Source organism: Eriocheir sinensis, chromosome 38, assembly GCF_024679095.1.
Source record: "Eriocheir sinensis breed Jianghai 21 chromosome 38, ASM2467909v1, whole genome shotgun sequence".
Classification (NCBI taxonomy): Eukaryota; Metazoa; Arthropoda; class Malacostraca; order Decapoda; family Varunidae; genus Eriocheir; species Eriocheir sinensis.
Genome location: NC_066546.1, coordinates 5,991,783 through 6,010,762, shown reverse-complemented (window position 1 = coordinate 6,010,762; position 18,980 = coordinate 5,991,783). Strand labels below are relative to the sequence as shown.

The window sequence follows — 18,980 nt, the reverse complement described above, 5'->3', positions numbered from 1 at the left end:
GGAATGTTTTTGCTGGTGCCGGGGATTGAACCCGCGACCAGCGAGACGGGAGAGCCACTCCTTAACCAGTCAGCCAAAGAGGTACCCCCTCGCAGAGGTAGTTATGGGAGGCTCACCCATCAGGCTTAGTCGCCGCACTACACTGTGACTCCAAGTTTAACCTGGTAGCTGCGGGGATCATGTTTCTTTAAGGCAAGAAAAATGAGAAAAAATCATCACTCACGCAAACCATTTCATAATATATATCAACACATTTGTGATCAGTTTATGCATCATCTATTTTGGAGGGTTGATATCATGGCAAAAATTTGGCCGTCGCTGGTACATGGTAAAGCCGCAAATTTGGTCCGTTGCTGCTACCGGGTTAAGCAAATTGTAGCCCGTGTTGTCATGTGGCAATCCACCATACAAGACCCAGGTTATAAACTAATCAATTTAGTTTATCCTCTTTATGTCTCTCCCCTAATATGTGTGATGGTGAAGATAACTAATAATGAAATGTAGGTGGATTTCTTATTTTCATGTAAAGAAGAAATCCATCATACATTACATTAACCTGGTAGAAGCGACGGGCCAAATTTTTGCCATGATATAAACCCCCCAAAATAGATGTTGCATAAACTGATCACAAATGCATTGATATATATTATGAAAGGTTTGCATGAGTGATGATTTTTTCTCATAATTTTCGCTTAGAGGGGCCTTTAAGAAACATGATCCCTGCAGCTACAGGGTTAATAATATATGACGGATTTCGACATCAAATTCTTCCTTACTCTTGAGAAGCGTCAGAGCTGGGTAGCAGCTGTCACAGGTTTATTTTGTAACCAAAACCATCCTGTAACAATGATATCTGAGTGAAAAACTATTACTATCAGCTGCATGGTTATGTGAGGGGCATGCTAATATACAGTCCATGCAGATAGTCACATATTTGTTCAACATTTAGCCATTTCTCAGCCACTCGTAGCTTCAAGTTAGCCGAAGTAAACGAGTTAAACTGCACATTTCATAATCAAACTATTTATGTTTAGTTATGCCTTAAAGAGCTAGTGAAAAGGAGTTTACCTGAGGAACTTTTTAATATTGGCATCTTTTTGTGATTTTTTAATAATGTTATGTATGCCTACACTAAGATTTTAACTCTGTTTCAAGTAATTTGGTGCCTTCTTCCCCCCTTAAAAAAAAAAATAATAATAAATATTAATGCTGAATAAATAACTGAATTTCTATTTCTCCTCAACAGCCACAAACAGACCCTCTGCATTATTGGGGTGGTGATCTCTAAGGATTCAACATAGCAACATACTAGGAGTTAAGGCATGGAACACTTCAGAACAAGCTGGAATGATGAAAGACAACCTACACCTTTCCTGCAGAACTGAAGCAGCAGCATTTATTTTTAACAGCATCCACATCTATCATTTCCTTCAGCAAGACCCACCACTTCACGAACGACAATGTCACTAAAACCCTCCCCTGGTGGAATAGGAGACGAGGATCGCAGGGTGTTCAGACTCATCAAGATATTGGCTAGTGAAGGTCGTCATGCCCTTCACTGTGTATTCAAGTGGGGATGCAAGAAAAAATCCACAGAGTCAATAGGAGACTACTTAAAAAATGAGAAAAAAATGACCAATAAGGATTACAAAAATAGATTTGACACTATGATGCAGAAAACAATCGATAAGGATCCTTCTGGAGAGTCTTACGATGTTAGCCTTATTTTTGCTTGCATCAAGTGGGGTTGTAATCAGCTTGCAGAAGCAAATGTTGAATGGCAAGAAGGGCAAGAAAACTTGGAATCTCTCTGCACAAAAGTTAAAAATATGAGGAATCGACTGTTTCATGGGGAGGAAGTACCTAATGATGATGTTATGAATGAAAAGTGCAGAGACATTACAGAAGTATTAGAGAATGTAGTTAAAAAAGCTGGGAGTAGGTATGGAGTGTCTGATGGTGAAGTTAAAAGTTCACTCAAGAAAATAAATACCCAGGTCTGTCATATTATGACTGCACGCCTAGGAGAAGAAGATATTAATGAACTGTTAAAGTTTAGAGAAGAACGGAAGAAATCCATTCTTAAAATTGGAAGAGAGGAATTGTCACAGCAATATAAAGATACATCAAAGATTGATCCAGCATCCTTTGTGACAGGGAAGGAACGGCTGGATGTTGAAAATGTGTTTACTAAGCTTGAAGTCATATGTGAGAACATGGATGAAACCCATGAAGTGGGATACAAGGAGCTGCTTGAGGTGAAGACTGAACTTGAGGAGAAGCCAACAGTCATAATAGTGGAAGGTGATGCAGGAGCTGGCAAAACCACTTTAACAAAACTGATCCTGTCAGACTGGGCAAAAGGATCCACTATTTTTACAGGTCTTGAACGCTATGACTTGGTTTTCTGGGCCGAAGGAAAAAAAAGGATCTCCTCTTACTTAGGGCTAATTCAGGGCCTCCTGCCAACAGCTTCATACAAATTTGATGATGCTGACCTAGTTAGGTCTGTACTTCAGCTGGAGGTCTTGCTTGTCATGGATGGCTTTGATGAACTAAATACAGAGTCTGAGAAGCTTATCAAAGAACTATTACATAAACAAGTACCAAGTAGCAAAGGTCACTTACAACTCCTGATCACCACAAGGCCCAGCAAGCTCTCTGACCTTTGCAATGTTCTTGGTGCACACACTAAGAAGATTCAAACGAAGCTAAGAGGAATATCTTTGGAAAAAAGAGTGGAATTTGTATCAAAATTACACAATGAAATGATCAAAGAGAAACAAAGTTATCAGGACACCCAGAAGCTGGTTGACCTCTTGAAACAGTCCCAGGTCCGCCTTGGTGAGCACTATCGACTGCCTCTCAACCTCACACTTCTCACCTACCTCTGGGCCTCTGACCCCACCAAAGTGAATCCTGAAACAACCTCAACTGGTCTCTACATTGCCTTCCTGGAGCTGATTGAGTCCCGCATGCAGACACGACTCCAGGATCAGTTAAGCTATGTGGCCCTGCCCGAAGGTAAAATTCAAGAAGTAGTAAGGGAGTTTCAGAAAGATCTGTACAGAGTTTGCATGGACACGCTTCTATCAGACTCAATGCAGCTCTCTACTGAATCAAAAGATGTACTGGAAAAGAAGTGTAAAGACTTAAAAGTCCCTTTCAATGAAATGATTGAAGCTTTTCTTGTAGTTGAAAAGGAGTGGACAAGCAATGGCTACAAGACTGAGCTGACTGTGCCTCACAAAAGCATTTTAGAATTTTATGCTGCAAATCAATTCATTAATAAACTTAGGAATGATAAATCAGAGGATATTGTATCTTTGTTGATGAAGGATTATGGCAAAACAAAGGATGAAATAGAAAAGTTCCTTGGGAGCCTTAAACCAGATGTAAAGTCGCTGAAAAAGATTTGCAATGATCTTCTAAAAACAGACCAAAACCTGGCCAAGTATGAGAACATGCTCTTGCACCTGACAGGTCTGTTGACTCATCAGTGCCCTGACATGTTACATAAGTATGCTGATGAGCTTGTTGATATACTGAAGGAAGCCGACTTCAAGGGAACCAAATGGCTTGACATACTTGTGGAAGCCAAGTGTGATGCCACGCTGGCCACCCTCCTAGCTCCACTAAATGACCTCGTGAGTAGTTATGAACTCAAGCCATGTCTTATTACTTAGATGCAATGGGAACACTGCCATTACACTCAAACAACACTTCTGCACATGTGCATAGGAAAAGGATGGGAGGAGGGCGACATGTCTCTTAAGCCTCTGACGCTTCACGGGTTAACAGCTATAGTCACAACTGTCAACAAACCTTTTAGTACTAATTAATGGTATATTGTTCTCATTGAGTGCTGTAATTTTCACCTCAATCTGGGAGACATTCATGCTATGGCAATAAGTAGAGAATTATAGCCTGTGTAGTGTGGACAAATGTCACCATTACCCTCGATTCCATCTTGCTGATCTTTTTCTGACACCGTAATTATGAGTGTACAACCGGTGAATTGAGGGAAGCAGGAAGCTGATTTGTCCCAAGAAAGAATTCAGATCTTTACAAAATCATGGCCAACTTTGTCGTACCACTCCAAATTTAGACACAAGTTCCTCCCAATTATAATAAAATCGACTGCTGTCAGATTTATTAATCATGATTGTAACAGCCTCTGGTGCAGTGGTTAGCATTCCTGACTCTGACTATGCAGGCCTGGGTTCGAATCCCAGCCTTAGCAGTCTGCTTGCAGTCCACTCAGCTGTTCATCCTTCCTTTTGGGATGGTCGGTAAATGGGTACTTGGGGAAACTTGGGGAAGGTAAACTGTGGTAACCCGGATGTTGCACTGGCCCTATGTCGGGTTAAGGGTTCTCCCCCATCACCGGGTCAAAGAGCCAAAAGGACGGAGATGAGCAGTGTCGCCATGCGCAGCTATAGCGTATGCTCCCAACTCTACCTCTATAATTGTAATTGTAATCTGGAGTTTGCCAAGTAATCATATTTGAATATAATAGCCGTGTAATCTCCCCAGGCCTGCCATCAACTCACAATGCAGGAAACATTGAAACATCTTGATCAGCCTCTGTCATGAACACAGATTAACATGTTTTGTTCTGTCCTCAGCAACTCATAGTCATGATGGCCATATGGGAGCTGCCCTTGCACTGTTCAAATACCTGGACACCAACATCCCTGTGCAGGTTATTCTGGAGAATGAAGTGACCTACATTCCACACCTGGATGATATGTTGTGCCAGCTCTCACAGAGGGACTGTGCAGTTCAAATTTTCTTCAAACACCAATGGAAGAATAAGGAATGTGGCTCTTCTGATGAATACCTAGGCAAGCTGCAGCCTGAGGGATGCAGCAGTTATGGGTACGGAAACAGGAAATACTTGGGGGAATATTGAGGCAGTGTCTTGATGAATTGTTCCAAAGCACAGAACACTCCCTTCAAAACATGCTACATTTGTTTCTGCAGGTGCAGCGTGACTAAATTCACAGGCCATCTGGGCACACTTTCCTGCCTGCCAGAGACCACAACAGAGCTGAAGATTGCCTTTGCCAACACAGAACATGCCAAGCAACTTCTGGTTGAACTGAATGACTTGGTGAACAAAAGTGGTGATATTACATATATAGGTGAGAAGATGAACATGCAGGTACTTTATAAAGTGGTCTATGATAATTTCTCTTGAAACTTATTTCAGGAAACATAATGTATTTTTCAAACGCAACTTTTATGGTTAACTTTACAGTGTTTTCTGAATATTAAAACTACCCTTTTGATTTGGCAGGAATCCACGTGATGTCAGAGGTCAGGCCTGATGGCCTGACGCCTCTGCCTGTTCTAAAACCCCTTCAGGGAAGAGAGACTGGCAGTCTTTGGCTCTCTGGGGTAGATAAAGACTGGGAGATGAAGTGTAGAGTGATTCGTGCACTCCTTCCTGATGAGGGGTAAGTCAAATCTGACACTTGTGCTGGTAAAACTGTCAATTACATTAGTTTTAACACATCTTTCCCTTTGATATGGAATTTTATTTCTCATGGACTCTGATTTTATCAAAGAAAATTACGAATTTCCTTCACTGATTATTTTTTTATATCAAATACTAATAAGTAGATTGCACTTTATTGACTTGATAGAACATCTGGCACCAAATGGACATCAAGTATAGCAGCAAACATGTTATTCAAGTGTTCCACAGCCAGAGTACTTCACTGTAATGATCAGCAAAACCAATGGTCTTGCAGGATGTTCAACTCCATTATGTTCCCTCAATGCAACTTTACTGCCAAGCGTTGCACTGACATCCTTAAGTGCCTGAAGGAGCTAGGAGTAAAGGTGAACAAGAAAGGAGGCATTCGCTTCTTCTCCACTTTCGAGAAAAATGAACTATTGGATCTTAAGGAGTTTGCCAGGCAAAGTCTTGGCTGTGCCCTATACTGGTAAGGCCTCATTCAAGTATTATGAATCCTCTCATGCATACAGTGGGGAAAAAGGGAATTAGGGGAGTTACTTCGCTAAAAAAGTATGAACAAAGTGTCAAACATAAATAAAACAACTTATAAAAACACTAATTGTAACTATTTAGAGCTAAACTTTAAGATGTGATGCCAAACTCCATTTTTATTGGTACTACTGAACAAGGTAAAGCAATGTGGGTTAGTCCAAGTTAATCCAAGTTATTCAGAAGGCATCGTGAACAGTACTGGAAGAGCAAGGTTCAGGAATAAAAAAGTTGGGCAATTAAAGTCAACAATGGAATGAAACTTGAGCTGAATACTTTAAAATGACCCACAAAATGTGTTGTTTATAAAGAAAAAAAATTCCCCACAGCTCTGATGAGTCCAGTGTGTGGTAGCCTGACCGGTGAGACAGGAAGCCTTCATGTGGCGACACATTGCAGAGGTAATGAATGGCCCAGGCCAAGATGGGGAGTGGGACTCAGTGTCTCCCATGCAGAGGCCCTTTGTGATTTGAGGCTGTGAAGTACTGGGCTTTCATTCATTAAAGTAAGTAAAGGTTAAGTTTGGGGCATATTCTACAGTGGCTACATTGGCGCTCATCTTCACCCTCCCAGCCCTGGAGCGTGTGGTGGGTAAGGAGCTGAGAACCCACAACCCAGGGCCACAAGGCCAGTGTGACGGCTCAAGGGCAACAAAGAGTGGAAAAAAAAAAAAAAAAAAAAAAAGCCCGCTGCTCACCGGAGCGGTGAGCAGCGGGCTTTTTTTTTAAGTTACCACAGTTTACATTTAATGAAGTGGAGATAAGCACTGAGGCCACCTGCAGCAACAGCATATGTCCACAAGTTTACCTTTGAAGGGGAGGATGAACAGCTGGGTGGGCTACATGCCAACTGCCCAGGCTGGGACTGAACCCCGGCCCGTAGATTCATACAGGTGTGCTAACTGCCACATCATGGAGGTGCTTTATTAAGTTGCTGTGAAATATGTTTTAGTATTTTCCTAGTGTGATGCCCAGCCACCTTCCAAGGGTTTTGGTGTACACATTGCTGTTATGTATTCTTTTAAAATATGTTTTAGTATTTTCCTAGTGTGATGCCCAGTCACCTTCAAGGGTTTTGGTGTACACATTGCTGTTATGTATTCTTTGCTATAAGATGTCAAAGAGTTGGTTTGCTCATTGGCTAATGAGCATAAAAAGATTATAAAAGATAAAACTCTACTCCAAACCAGGCTTGGATTCAATTTTTTATTTTTATTTTTATAGCAGAGGAGTCAGTTCAAGGGCATAAAAATAGGTAACATGTAAAAAAAAAGGCCCGATACTCACTGCTCCTAAAAAGAAGTAGAGGAGTGGCCAAAAGATAGGTCAATTTCGGGAGGAGAGGTGTCCTGATACCCTCCTCCTGAAAGAGTTCAAGTCGTAGGCAGGAGGAAATACAGAAGAAGGAAGATTGTTCCAGAGCTTACCAGCGTGAGAGATGAAAGAGTGAAGATGCTGGTTAACTCTTGCGTGAGGGATTTGGACAGTAAAGGGATGAGCTTGGGTAGAAAGTCATGTGTGGCGAGGCCACGGGAGGGGGGGAGGCATGCAGTTAGCAAGTTCGGAAGAGCAGTCAGCTTGAAAATATCGATAGAAGATAGAAAGAGAGGCAACATGGTGGCGAAATTTAAGAGGAAGAAGACTATTAGTAAGAGGAGGAGAGCTGATGAGACGAAGAGCCTTAGACTCCACTCTGTCCAAGAGAGCTGTGTGAGTGGAGCCTCCCCCACACATGAGATGCATACTCCATACGAGGGTGGACAAGGCCCCTGTAAATGGATAGCAACTGTGCGGGGGAGAAGAACTGGCGGAGACGGTACAGAACCCCCAGCCTCGAGGAAGCTGATTTAGTAAGACAAGATATATGAAGTTTCCAGTTGAGATTTTGAGTTAAGAATAGACCGAGGATGTTTAGTGTTGAAGAAGGTGATAGCTGAGTGTTGTCAAAGAATAGGGGATAGTTGTTTGATAGTTTGATAGTACAACTGTTTATACCTGAGTACAAGTATAAGTACATTATAATACATATTACATATCCAAGTGTGAACATGTCTCATTACTCTAGTTGAACTAGAGTACAAACACAAGTGCTTGAATCTAAGTGCTAATACCAGTTAGTTACTTAAAGATTTGGATATTTTAACAGTGGTATAAACCATATTTTACATTCAATTATTGCATACATGTGATGTATCCTGCTGACATAGCCTGTATGGTAATTAGGATATATTGGGCCACAACTTTGTTGCACCTTTGCCCTTCCTCTGCGCAGCCTCCACTGGTCACCTGTCAATACACATTCACTGTGCTTGTGCTCCAAATTACAAGTGCAAGTCCCTGAATCCAAGCAGAAGTACAGGTACATGCTGAATGGTGTATTGAAGCACAAGTACCAGTGTATGGATCCAGCCCTATTCTCAACAAGTGCCACCATCTCATTAGTCTTTCTGAGCTGGACAAAGTTCCTCAATTGTAACATAATAATTTAATATTTCTATATGTAGTATTTGTAATGCATATAATGTAACCAGTGACTGAAAGATCATAAACTTGTGATAATAATGCTGCAGTGAGGGGAGTCTCGCCAGGAGATGATACTAAGCCTTTTTAAGGGACTGTTGGGTTTTAATTGAAAGTAAAAATGTACATCAATTCTATTTTTGTTTGATTCATGACTCCTCACTAATACAAGGTCCAGTATATGCTTTGACACTGAAAGAATTTTTAATCTGCAGGGTTATGACACTTTTTTTTGTCTTCATACTAAGCCATGATCCAGCCATTACTCTGACATAACGAGTTAATACTTTTTTCCAGCGAGTTTTCATTAACATGCTGCATTCTAAATCTAACAAAAATAAATACTGCAGTCATATAGTGATGGAAACTGATTCCTTAATGTTCCTTTCCTTTCTTAAGTAGGTAAGTCTTTTTGGGTTATGGGATGAACAGGCATGGGAGGGATTCAGGGGTACAGGACTTCTGGGATGTAGCAGGGCATTTGGACCTCGGGGTGGGGATACAAAAGCCACCTTTCACATGCAGTGGTGGTGCCAAAGGGGGCTGAAGCTTTCCCCCAAACCCATGCAGCCCCATTAATCCAGAAACAAATCATTGTTCCCTTCCCTTGGCCAACCACTTTCCGTTTGGGATGGACAAGGGCAATAATACAAGAAAAGGGAGTGGTTCCTGGATCAAACTGAGAAGAGGTCGTTATAAAAAGTCAATAGGTTTGATAGGCAGGTGGGTTTTGGTGCCACGTGACACAAAGGTAATATATGTAGACGTTAAATACTCAATGGTCGAGGGATTTGGTAGGGGGGGCCAAATCACCTTGCTACGCTACTGCAAACAGCAACTTATGCCTCATTAAATGGCTAGTTAGGTGTCCCAGAGTAATGGGTTATTTCCCGTCACAGGCTCAAGGGCCAATATGTGATGGAGATGAGCATCAAAACAATGTGCAGCCGTAGATCGTACGTGCCCTTAGCTAGGCTATACATGAACCAAACTCAGTAAACAAATATACGTGACAGATCAAATCTTGTAACTGCCACTCACTACTTTGTCCAAGCGAAAGGAACTAGACCACGAACAGCTCCACACGGTATTACCTGTATGTAACAAGCCGGCCACAGGACCCTAACGGTGCTGTCAAGGGGCACAGACGAGGCGGGTCACCAAGCGAGTCGTGTGAACCAGCGAAGCACCGCGTCACGCTCTTGGATAACACCTGTCGCCGTGCGCACCACCAATCCAGGAGGGCGGTGACAGCCGAGACAGGTGTGACATTACAGCTGACTTACCTGGTGGGAAATTATGGTGCACGAAGGGGCTTGAGCTTCCACTACACGGCGCGAAGGTCAACTGAAGAGTGAGCTGACTGACTCGAGTGCAACGTCACCACTAAGGATTCTAGAGTATATTTTAGACTTCTTGGTCACCACTAAGGGCAAGTTGATTTCAATGATTTGTGATATTGACATGAGCCAGACGCAGGAATTTAATAACGGCATGCAATTCAATCAAATTCTTAGGTAGTGGTTGTACTCAGACACGCATTGAACCCTTCACTTGTTAGAACAGGAGCGAGAGAGAGAGAGAGAGAGAGAGAGAGAGAGAGAGAGAGAGAGATTCCTACCTACTACTATTTCCATCTGGGCTTGCAACACCTGGTAATTACTCGGCCCAGGTAAAGAACAACTGATGCAAAGGGAGGGAAAGGGAGGGGGGAAGGCAAGTGAAAGGAAAGGATAGGGAAGAGAAGGAAAGGGAAAGAGTACTAGGGGAAGGGGGGCATATATTATTAGGAAAGAATGAAGAAAGGGAGACAGAAAACAAAACCAGACAAACGAAGGGAAGGGAAGGAAATGGATGGGAAGGGAAGTGTGTATAAAGATAATGAGGTAGGGGAGAAAGACAAATAGAAGGGAAGGGAAAGGATGGGAAGCATGTAAAGATACTGTTGTGCTGGAAGCTTCCCCCGGCGTCCATGGGCCTCTAGAAGGCTCCGGGAGGAGACAGCAGGGGGGCAGGGAGCAAGGCGAGCCGTCCGCGCCCCGTGGGGCGCGGCCAGACGCCAGGCGGGAAGTGTTGCCAACTCGCATATATTTTTGCTACATGTTCTTGTATGATCTAAAATATGCTGTAACATTCTAGACTGTACTATTCTGGATATATATAGGAGAAGAGGGCGAGAGTCCCAGTCCCAGTCATAGTAAGCTAGTGGTAAGTGAAGAGTCAGAGTGAAGTGTACTACTAAGGAAGAATATTAAACTACAGAAGCTGTGTAAAGTGTTTAAATATCTCCCTCCCACGGAATCTCCTGAGGGCGACACGGAACCCAAGTACACGTCCGGCATAACATTGGCGACAGGAGTGTAGCCATTTGTTTTTTCGCCATGGAGTTTGAGTCCTTTGTTAGGTCTAGCTTGTCAAGCTTCAGGGACGACTCGACTTCTGGCTTTAGGGCATGAAAGGGCGCTGTCAGGGACATAGACAGGTTCCAAGGAACGTGCTGGTACTGCGAGAAGGCTGGGCACAAGAAGAACGAATGCTATAAGAGGAAGAAGGAATATGAAGGTGGCGCTAAGAAGAAGCCCAGAGAAGGACCCAAGTGCTGGACCTGTGGAGAAAAGGGGCACTGGAAGAATGAGTGTCGGAAAAATGTGCCCCCAACGAGGGACCACCACTCGGGAAACTAAGAAGGACTGGTTCACGGGGGCAACGACCAGTCTGTCCTGTACATGCCCCGAAGATATCAACGTGCAGGAGAACCACCATGACGAGCTGCCAAGTGGAGGGCAAGGTTGACGGAGTGTTGTGGCCTGTGGTCGTCGACACAGGCTCGGAACGCACATTGGTGCGGCCTGAGTGGCTGAGTCAGTCGTCAACGCGACCTGGGTGGGAAGTAATCTCGATAGGAAGCCCTGCCACCAAGAATTACTGGACTCAGTGGGACACTCTTCGGATGGACAACGGGGTGTTGCAGCGACGCTGGGTCTCTCATGATGGTCTTGACCACTACTGGTCCACGGTGCTACCTGTGAAGTCCCGGGAAGGCGTCTTGAAAGAAATGCACGACAGCATCACCAGCGGACAACTTGGGGTAAAGAAGACACTGAGTCGCCTGCGCCAAAGGTTCTACTGGGTTGGCATGAGGAAGGACGTGGAAGAATGGTGTCACGCGTGTGAGGTGTGCTGTGCAAAGAAGGGCCCCAAGAAGCGTCACCGTGCCCCATTGCAACTATACCAGGTTGGAGCCCCCATGGAACGGGTGGAGTGGATATAGCAGGACCCTTGCCTCTGACGACGAACGGAAATAGGTACATCTGCGTCACAATGGATTACTTCACCAAGTGGCCGGAAGCCTACGCCATCCCTGACCAGGAAGCCACTACCATCGCCAAGGTTTTGGTGGAGGAGTTCTTCTGTCGCTTCGGTGTGCCTAACGAGCTCCATTCCGACCAGGGAAGGAATTTTGAGTCAACAGTCCTTGCTGAGTGCTGCAAGCTTCTGGGTATCAAGAAGACCCGGACCACCCCTCTGCACCCACAGTCAGATGGAATGGTGGAAAGGTTTAATTGGACGTTGGGCCAGGAGTTGGCCAAGCAGTGCAACAATGATCAGTCTTCATGGGATCAGAAGCTGCCTGCGCTTCTCATGGCCTACAGGTCTGCCGCCCGCGAGACTACGGGGTATTCACCGGCAAAGCTGATGTTTGGACGTGAGCTGCGATTGCCGGTGGACCTACTGACAGGAAGGCCTCCTGGGGAAAGCCTTCCAAGGGACGCCTCCAGTTTTGCCCGTCAACTAGAGGAACGGCTGGAAGAAGTGCACCATCAAGTCCGTGGTGCCTTGAAGTTCTCCGGGGAGGCCATGAAGCGCGATTACAATATGAGGGCAAGCCACGTTGACTTCAAGGAAGGAGACCAAGTCTGGCTTTACAACCCGCAGAGGAAGAAAGGACAGTCTCCGAAGTTACAGAGCCCCTGGGAAGGCCCTTATACTGTGCTAGAACGCCTCTCCGACGTGACTTACCGAATCCGGAGAACGGAAAGGACCAAGCCGAAAGTTGTCTACGTCAACCGCCTATGGAGGCACCACGGTCCGGGACACTACACCTGGAACAACTACAGACACCCAGCAGCCGACGAAAACGCAAGGGACGTCCAGGACCGAGAGGAGGTCGACGACGACATAGGCCTTCTGGACCTTTCAGCCGAGGGAGATAACCTCTCGGCTTCGGCAGATGTTCCAGGGACACCCCAAGAAGCGGACGACGACGAGGCGCACCAGGAGACAGAGGCACAGGAGGCACCGAGCAGAAGACAGAGACAACGCAGGCGTCCACAGCGATACGACGATTATTATGTTTTTGATTAATTCTCTTATGTTTGTATATAGTTAAATGTGTGATCGGGACGATCACAATTAAGAGGGGGGGATAGTGTTGTGCTGGAAGCTTCCCCTGGCGTCCATGGGCCTCTAGAAGGCTCCGGGAGGAGCGAGCGGGGGGGCAGGGAGCAAGGCGAGCCGTCCGCGCCCCGTGGGGCGCGGCCAGACGGCAGGCGGGAAGTGTTGCCAACTCGCATATATTTTTGCTACATGTTCTTGTATGATCTAAAATATACTGTAACATTCTAGACTGTACTGTTCTGGATATATATATATATATATATATATATATATATATATATATATATATATATATATATATATATATATATATAAATAGGAGAAGAGGGCGAGAGAGTCCTAGTCCCAGTCATAGTAAGCTAGTGGTAAGTGAAGAGTCAGAGTGAAGTGTACTACTAAGGAAGAATATTAAACTACATCAGCTGTGCAAAGTGTTTACATATCTCCCTCCCACGGAGTCTCCTAACGGCGACACGGAACCCAAGTAACACGTCCGGCATAACAGTAAGCTATTGGTAAGTGAAGAGTCAGAGTGAAGTGTACTACAAAGGAAGAATATTAAACTACAGAAGCTGTGTAAAGTGTTTACATATCTCCCTACCACGGAGTCTCCTGACGGCGACACGGAACCCAAGTACACGTCCGGCATAACAATACAGTGAGGAAGGGGAGAAGAACAAATAGAAGGGAAAGGAAAGGATGGGAAGTACGTAAAGAGATAATGAGGAAGGTGAGACGGACACATAGAAGGGAAGGGAAGGGAAGGGAAAGGATGGGAAGTATGCAAAGAGAGAATGAGGAAGGAGAGAAGGACAAATAGAAGGGAAGGAAAGGGAAAGGATGGGAAGTGTGTAAAGAGATAATGAGGAAGGGGAGAAGGACAAATAGAAGGGAAGGGAAAGGATGGGAAGTATGTAAAGAGAGAATGAGGGAGCAGAAAAAAGCCAATAAAAGGGAAGGGAAATATATCAAGAGAGAATGAGGAAGGAGGAAAGGAAAAATGGACAACCAAAAGATGGGATGGGAAAGGAAGTATGTTATGAGAGAATGAGGAAGGGGAGGAAAAAAGACAACCAGAAGGGAAGGGAAAAAATGAGGAGGAAAGGACCTTACCCGTACGAGGCACCCTGCACAGGAAGAGGAGAGGGATGGGAGGAAATGGAAAGAAGGGAGGAGGAGGAATTGGAAGGGAAGGAAAGAATAGGAAATAAACTGAAAGGTAAAGAAATATGAGAAGGAAGGGAAGGAAAATCGAGGAATGGTAAAGTGAAAATGTGAAAGGAAAGAAGAAAGGTAAGCGCTTTTCATAATTCCAGAAATCATTATCATTAAGCTTTGGAAAGTCTGTGAACCCAGAAGTGATTTATGGCCTTTAATATTATATCAACACACATAGTATTCATTGTTACCAATTATAATTATTATTCACACACTGATATTTATAATATACACACGTACATGCCTTATATAAAAAGAGATTCCATCATCACCATTATCATTGTAATCATCTTAGTCATAATCATTACTGCATCGAGTTGACGAAAAATACAATAGAAATCTTAAGATCAGGAGGAGGAGGAAGGAGAAAATGGAGGTGGAAAAGGAAAGGGAGGGGGAGGAGGAGGAGGAGAAAGTGGAGGCGGAATAGGAGAGGAAAAGGAGAAGTAGAGTTGGTATTAGTACAAGCCTTATAATGCGACTTAACAACAACATAATGATAATACGTAATGATATGCGAATAACAAACGCTTGCACGCCCGAAATCTTTGCAAAAATGCTAGGTTTCTTCACTATAATTCTTCCTCTAAACGAGTACAAACGTTTGGGCTTGGACAAAGTGCGTATGGAAGGTCTTGGGCTTGGACAGGTCTGTATAGCAGGTCTTGGGCTTGGACAGGGTTCATATGGTAAGTCTTGGGCTTGGACAGGGTGCGTATGGTAGGGCTTGGGCTTGGACAGGGTGTATGGTAGGCTTTGGGCTTGGACAGGGTGCGTATGATAGGCTTAGATAAGGTTCGTATGGTAGGGCTTGGATAGGGTGCGTATGGTAGGTCTTGGGCCAGGAAAGGGTGCGTATGGTAGGTCCTGGGCTTGGGTCACTCGCAACGCGTCCTCTTCTTCTTTTGCCGAGTGGTCTCGGCAAGGAAGAACAGACAAGGAAGGTGGCGAGTGATATCACAAAGTTACCTTCCTCACGAGGTCATCAGGTGATGCCAACAAATACAAACACTCGAGACAAACACTTAACAACACACACGCAAAAAATGGCGCACAGAAAACCACTAACCAAGCGCTCAAAAAATGGCGCACGCAAAAAGGTCCCAAATGTAGGAAGCTGTCTCCAAACATGACGACACATATTAAATTTATAGTATATCAAATGTCAGAATTTTCTCTTTACTACACTCACACACGACCTCTGCGTGTAATGAAACACACGAAAAATTAATCCAGACAAGGAATGGTTTAGCCGGCGCCGGGGATCGAACCCGGGACCAGCGAGACGGGAGAGCCACTCCTTAACCAGTCAGCCAAAGAGATATCCCACTCGCAGAGTGAGTTATGGGAGGCTTCCCCATCAGGCAAGTCGCTGCACTACACGGCTCCCCATTACTCTTTAGATTAATTTCCGTGTGTTGAGATTTCCCATTTTCTATGAATTTCGGAGAGCATGGGCCATCACTCTACCTGTTACCCACTCGGGATGACACAACAGAATTACAGGAGAGGATGCCCACCACCTTGCCACCAGTGAAATGCCAGAATTTACTACACTCCCACACGACCTCTGCGTGTAACGAAACACACGAGAAATTAATCCAGACAAGGAAAGGTTTTGCCGGCGCCGGGGATCGAACCCGGGACCAGCGAGACGGGAGAGTCACTCCTTAACCAGTCAGCCAGAGAGGTATCCCACTCGCAGAGTGAGTTATGGGAGGCTCGCCCATCAGGCAAGTCGCTGCACTAAATACATATGATGGCAGATATGAGAGAGAGAGAGAGAGAGAGAGAGAGAGAGAGAGAGAGAGAGAGAGAGAGAGAGAGAGAGAGAGAGAGAGAGAGAGAGAGAGAGAGAGAGAGTAAAGTAAAGAATGGGGCGGTAGAGAGGCTCAGATAGTGTATTTTTGGAGCTTAATGGACATTTCACATATGTTAATAGTATGCTGATTTGATAGCATGTGAATTAAAATAGTCTATTAGTACGGATGTTCGTTGCTAATAAAACTCATGCCTGAATTCCTCTCCTTGAACTCATCTCCCTTTCCCTGCCTACTACTGCCTCCCTCTGTGCCTCTCCTTCCTTGTTATCTTCCCTTCCCTTCCCTTCCTTTTTCCTCCCCACCCACCCTTCCTCCCGCCTTTGTCTGTCCTAAAGTGGGAGAGTGGTAAGACAGACACTGGCATACAGGGCGGCAGGCTGATGCAGAAGGTTGATATGGCATGCTGATATGACAGACTGGCAGATGTGGTAGATAATTATGACAGACTGGTAGATGCATTCGGCAGTAGATATGGCAAACTGGAATATATGGCAGACCGGAAGATATGAAAAAACTGGCTGATATGATAGACTGGGAGATGTGAGACCAACAGATATGAAAAACCATGGTAAATATGATAGGTCAGCTGTATGAGAATCTGGCTGACATGATAGATTAGTACATGTGACAGACAGGCTGTTATGATGGATTGGTAGATGTGACAGACTGGCTGATATGATGGATTGGTAGATGTGACAGACTGGCTGATATGATGGATTGGTAGATGTGACAGACTGGCTGATATGATGGATTGGTAGATGTGAGAAACTGGCTGATATGATGGATTGGTAGATGTGACAGACTGGCTAATATGATGGATTGGTAGATGTGACAGACTGGCTGATATGACAGATTGGTAGATGTGACAGAGTGGCTGATATGATAGATTGGTAGATGTGACAGACAGGCTGATATGATGGATTGGTAGATGTGACAGACTGGCTGATATGATGGATTGGTAGATGTGACAGACTGGCTGATATGATGGATTGGTAGATGTGACAGACAGGCTGATATGATGGATTGGTAGATGTGACAGACAGGCTGATATGATGGATTGGTAGATGTGACAGACTGGCTGATATGATGGATTGGTAGATGTGACAGACTGGCTGATATGATAGATTGGTAGATGTGACAGACAGGCTGATATGATGGATTGGTAGATGTGACAGAGTGGCTGATATGATAGATTGGTAGATGTGACAGACTGGCTGATATGATGGATTGGTAGATGTGACAGACTGGATGATATGATGGATTGGTAGATGTGACAGAGTGGCTGATATGATGGATTGGTAGATGTGACAGACTGACTGATGTGATGGATTGGTAGATGTGAAAGACTGGCTGATATGATGGATTGGTAGATGTGACAGTGGCTGATATGATGGATTGGTAGATGTGACAGACTGGCTGATATGATGGATTGGTAGATGTGACAGACTGGCTGATATGATGGATTGGTAGATGTGACAGACTGGCTGATATGATGGATTGGTAGATGTGACAGACTGGCTGATATGATGGATTGGTAGATGTGACAGAGTGGCTGATATGATGGATTGGTAGATGTGACAGACTGGCTGATATGATGGATTGGTAGATGTGACAGACTGGCTGATATGATGGATTGGTAGATGTGACAGACTGGCTGATATGATGGATTGGTAGATGTGACAGACTGGATGATATGATGGATTGGTAGATGTGACAGACTGGCTGATATGATGGATTGGTAGATGTGACAGACTGGCTGATATGATGGATTGGTAGATGTGACAGACTGGATGATATGATGGATTGGTAGATGTGACAGACTGGCTGATATGATGGATTGGTAGATGTGACAGACTGGCTGATATGATGGATTGGTAGATGTGACAGACTGGCTGATATGATGGATTGGTAGATGTGACAGACTGGATGATATGATGGATTGGTAGATGTGACAGACTGGATGATATGATGGATTGGTAGATGTGACAGACTGGCTGATATGATGGATTGGTAGATGTGACAGACCGGATTATATGATGGATTGGTAGATGTGACAGACTGGCTGATATGATGGATTGGTAGATGTGACAGACTGGCTGATATGATCGATTGGTAGATGTGACAGACCGGATTATATGATGGATTGGTAGATGTGACAGACTGGCTGATATGATGGACTGGTAGATGTGACAGACTGGCTGATATGATGGATTGGTAGATGTGACAGACTGGCTGATATGATGGATTGGTAGATGTGACAGACTGGCTGATATGATGGATTGGTAGATGTGACAGACTGACAGACATGGCAGAGTGACTGACAGATATGCCATATAGGTATTCAGTAGCGGTAGGTACCTATATGGTGACCAAGGTGTGTTTGTCAACTCGTAGACATCATTCCAATTTGTACTCATGTCAGGAAAATAAAGAACTACTCTGAAAAATAAAATGTTCAAATAAAGTTCGATGATCCAACTTTGTTTTGACAGTATTTAACGTTATACCCTTTCCCTTTTTTTTCGTAGCTTTGTCCCTTCTGAATCCACAAACCGCAAGTCTTCGTCTCATCAACTCCCCTCTTCATACTGAAAGTCTTCTACCTCTTAAATTCCGCCGCCATGTTGCATCTCTTCTAGATATATTCATGCTGACTGCTTGACTGCTTTTCTAAACTTGCTAACTGCATGCCCCCCCTCCCCCCCCTCCCCTTCCCGCGGCCCCGCTGCACTCGAATTTCAACTATAGCCCCTATACTGTCGAAACCACTTATGCAAGAGTTAACAAGCATCTTCACTCTTTCATCCCTTATACTGGTAAGCTCTGGAACAGCCTTCCTTCGTCTGTATTTCCTCCTGCCTTTGACTTGACCTCTTTCAAGAGGAGTGTATATATCAAGATACCTCTCCACCCGAAATTGACCTCTCTTTTGGCCACTCTTCACTTTTTTCTTTTGAAGGAGCAGCGATTAGCGTTTTTTTTTTCCCGTTAACTTGACACAAAAAT

At 44.4% G+C, this 18,980-nt stretch overlaps 2 protein-coding genes and 1 long non-coding RNA gene across 7 annotated transcripts in view; 1 reads left to right on the top strand and 2 right to left on the bottom strand.

Moving 5' to 3' along the window:
• LOC127008582 (uncharacterized) overlaps positions 1 to 18,980 on the bottom strand; it is a 93,222-nt gene that overhangs the window by 16,938 nt on the left and 57,304 nt on the right. The window lies entirely within an intron of this gene.
• The window catches only part of LOC127008578 (uncharacterized), a 52,888-nt gene that overhangs the window by 2,642 nt on the left and 31,266 nt on the right, over positions 1 to 18,980 (top strand). For 2 of the 5 annotated variants that reach the window (XM_050880783.1, XM_050880782.1), the window contains exon 2: positions 1,247 to 2,834. In XM_050880783.1, the coding sequence (XP_050736740.1) occupies positions 1,461 to 2,834 (1,374 nt within the window). In that variant the 5' untranslated portion in view covers positions 1,247 to 1,460. Of the gene's footprint in view, positions 1 to 1,246; positions 2,835 to 3,691; positions 4,882 to 4,986; positions 5,148 to 5,302; positions 5,463 to 5,651; positions 5,955 to 6,345; positions 8,671 to 18,980 lie in introns of those variants that run through there. The other 3 variants (XM_050880785.1, XM_050880784.1, XM_050880786.1) reach the window with 3 other exon arrangements.
• LOC127008587 (uncharacterized) overlaps positions 7,569 to 18,980 on the bottom strand; it is a 49,701-nt gene continuing 38,289 nt past the window's right edge. Inside the window, exon 2 of the long non-coding RNA XR_007761196.1 lies at positions 7,569 to 8,760. This is a non-coding gene — a long non-coding RNA (uncharacterized LOC127008587). The remainder of the gene's footprint in view (positions 8,761 to 18,980) is intronic.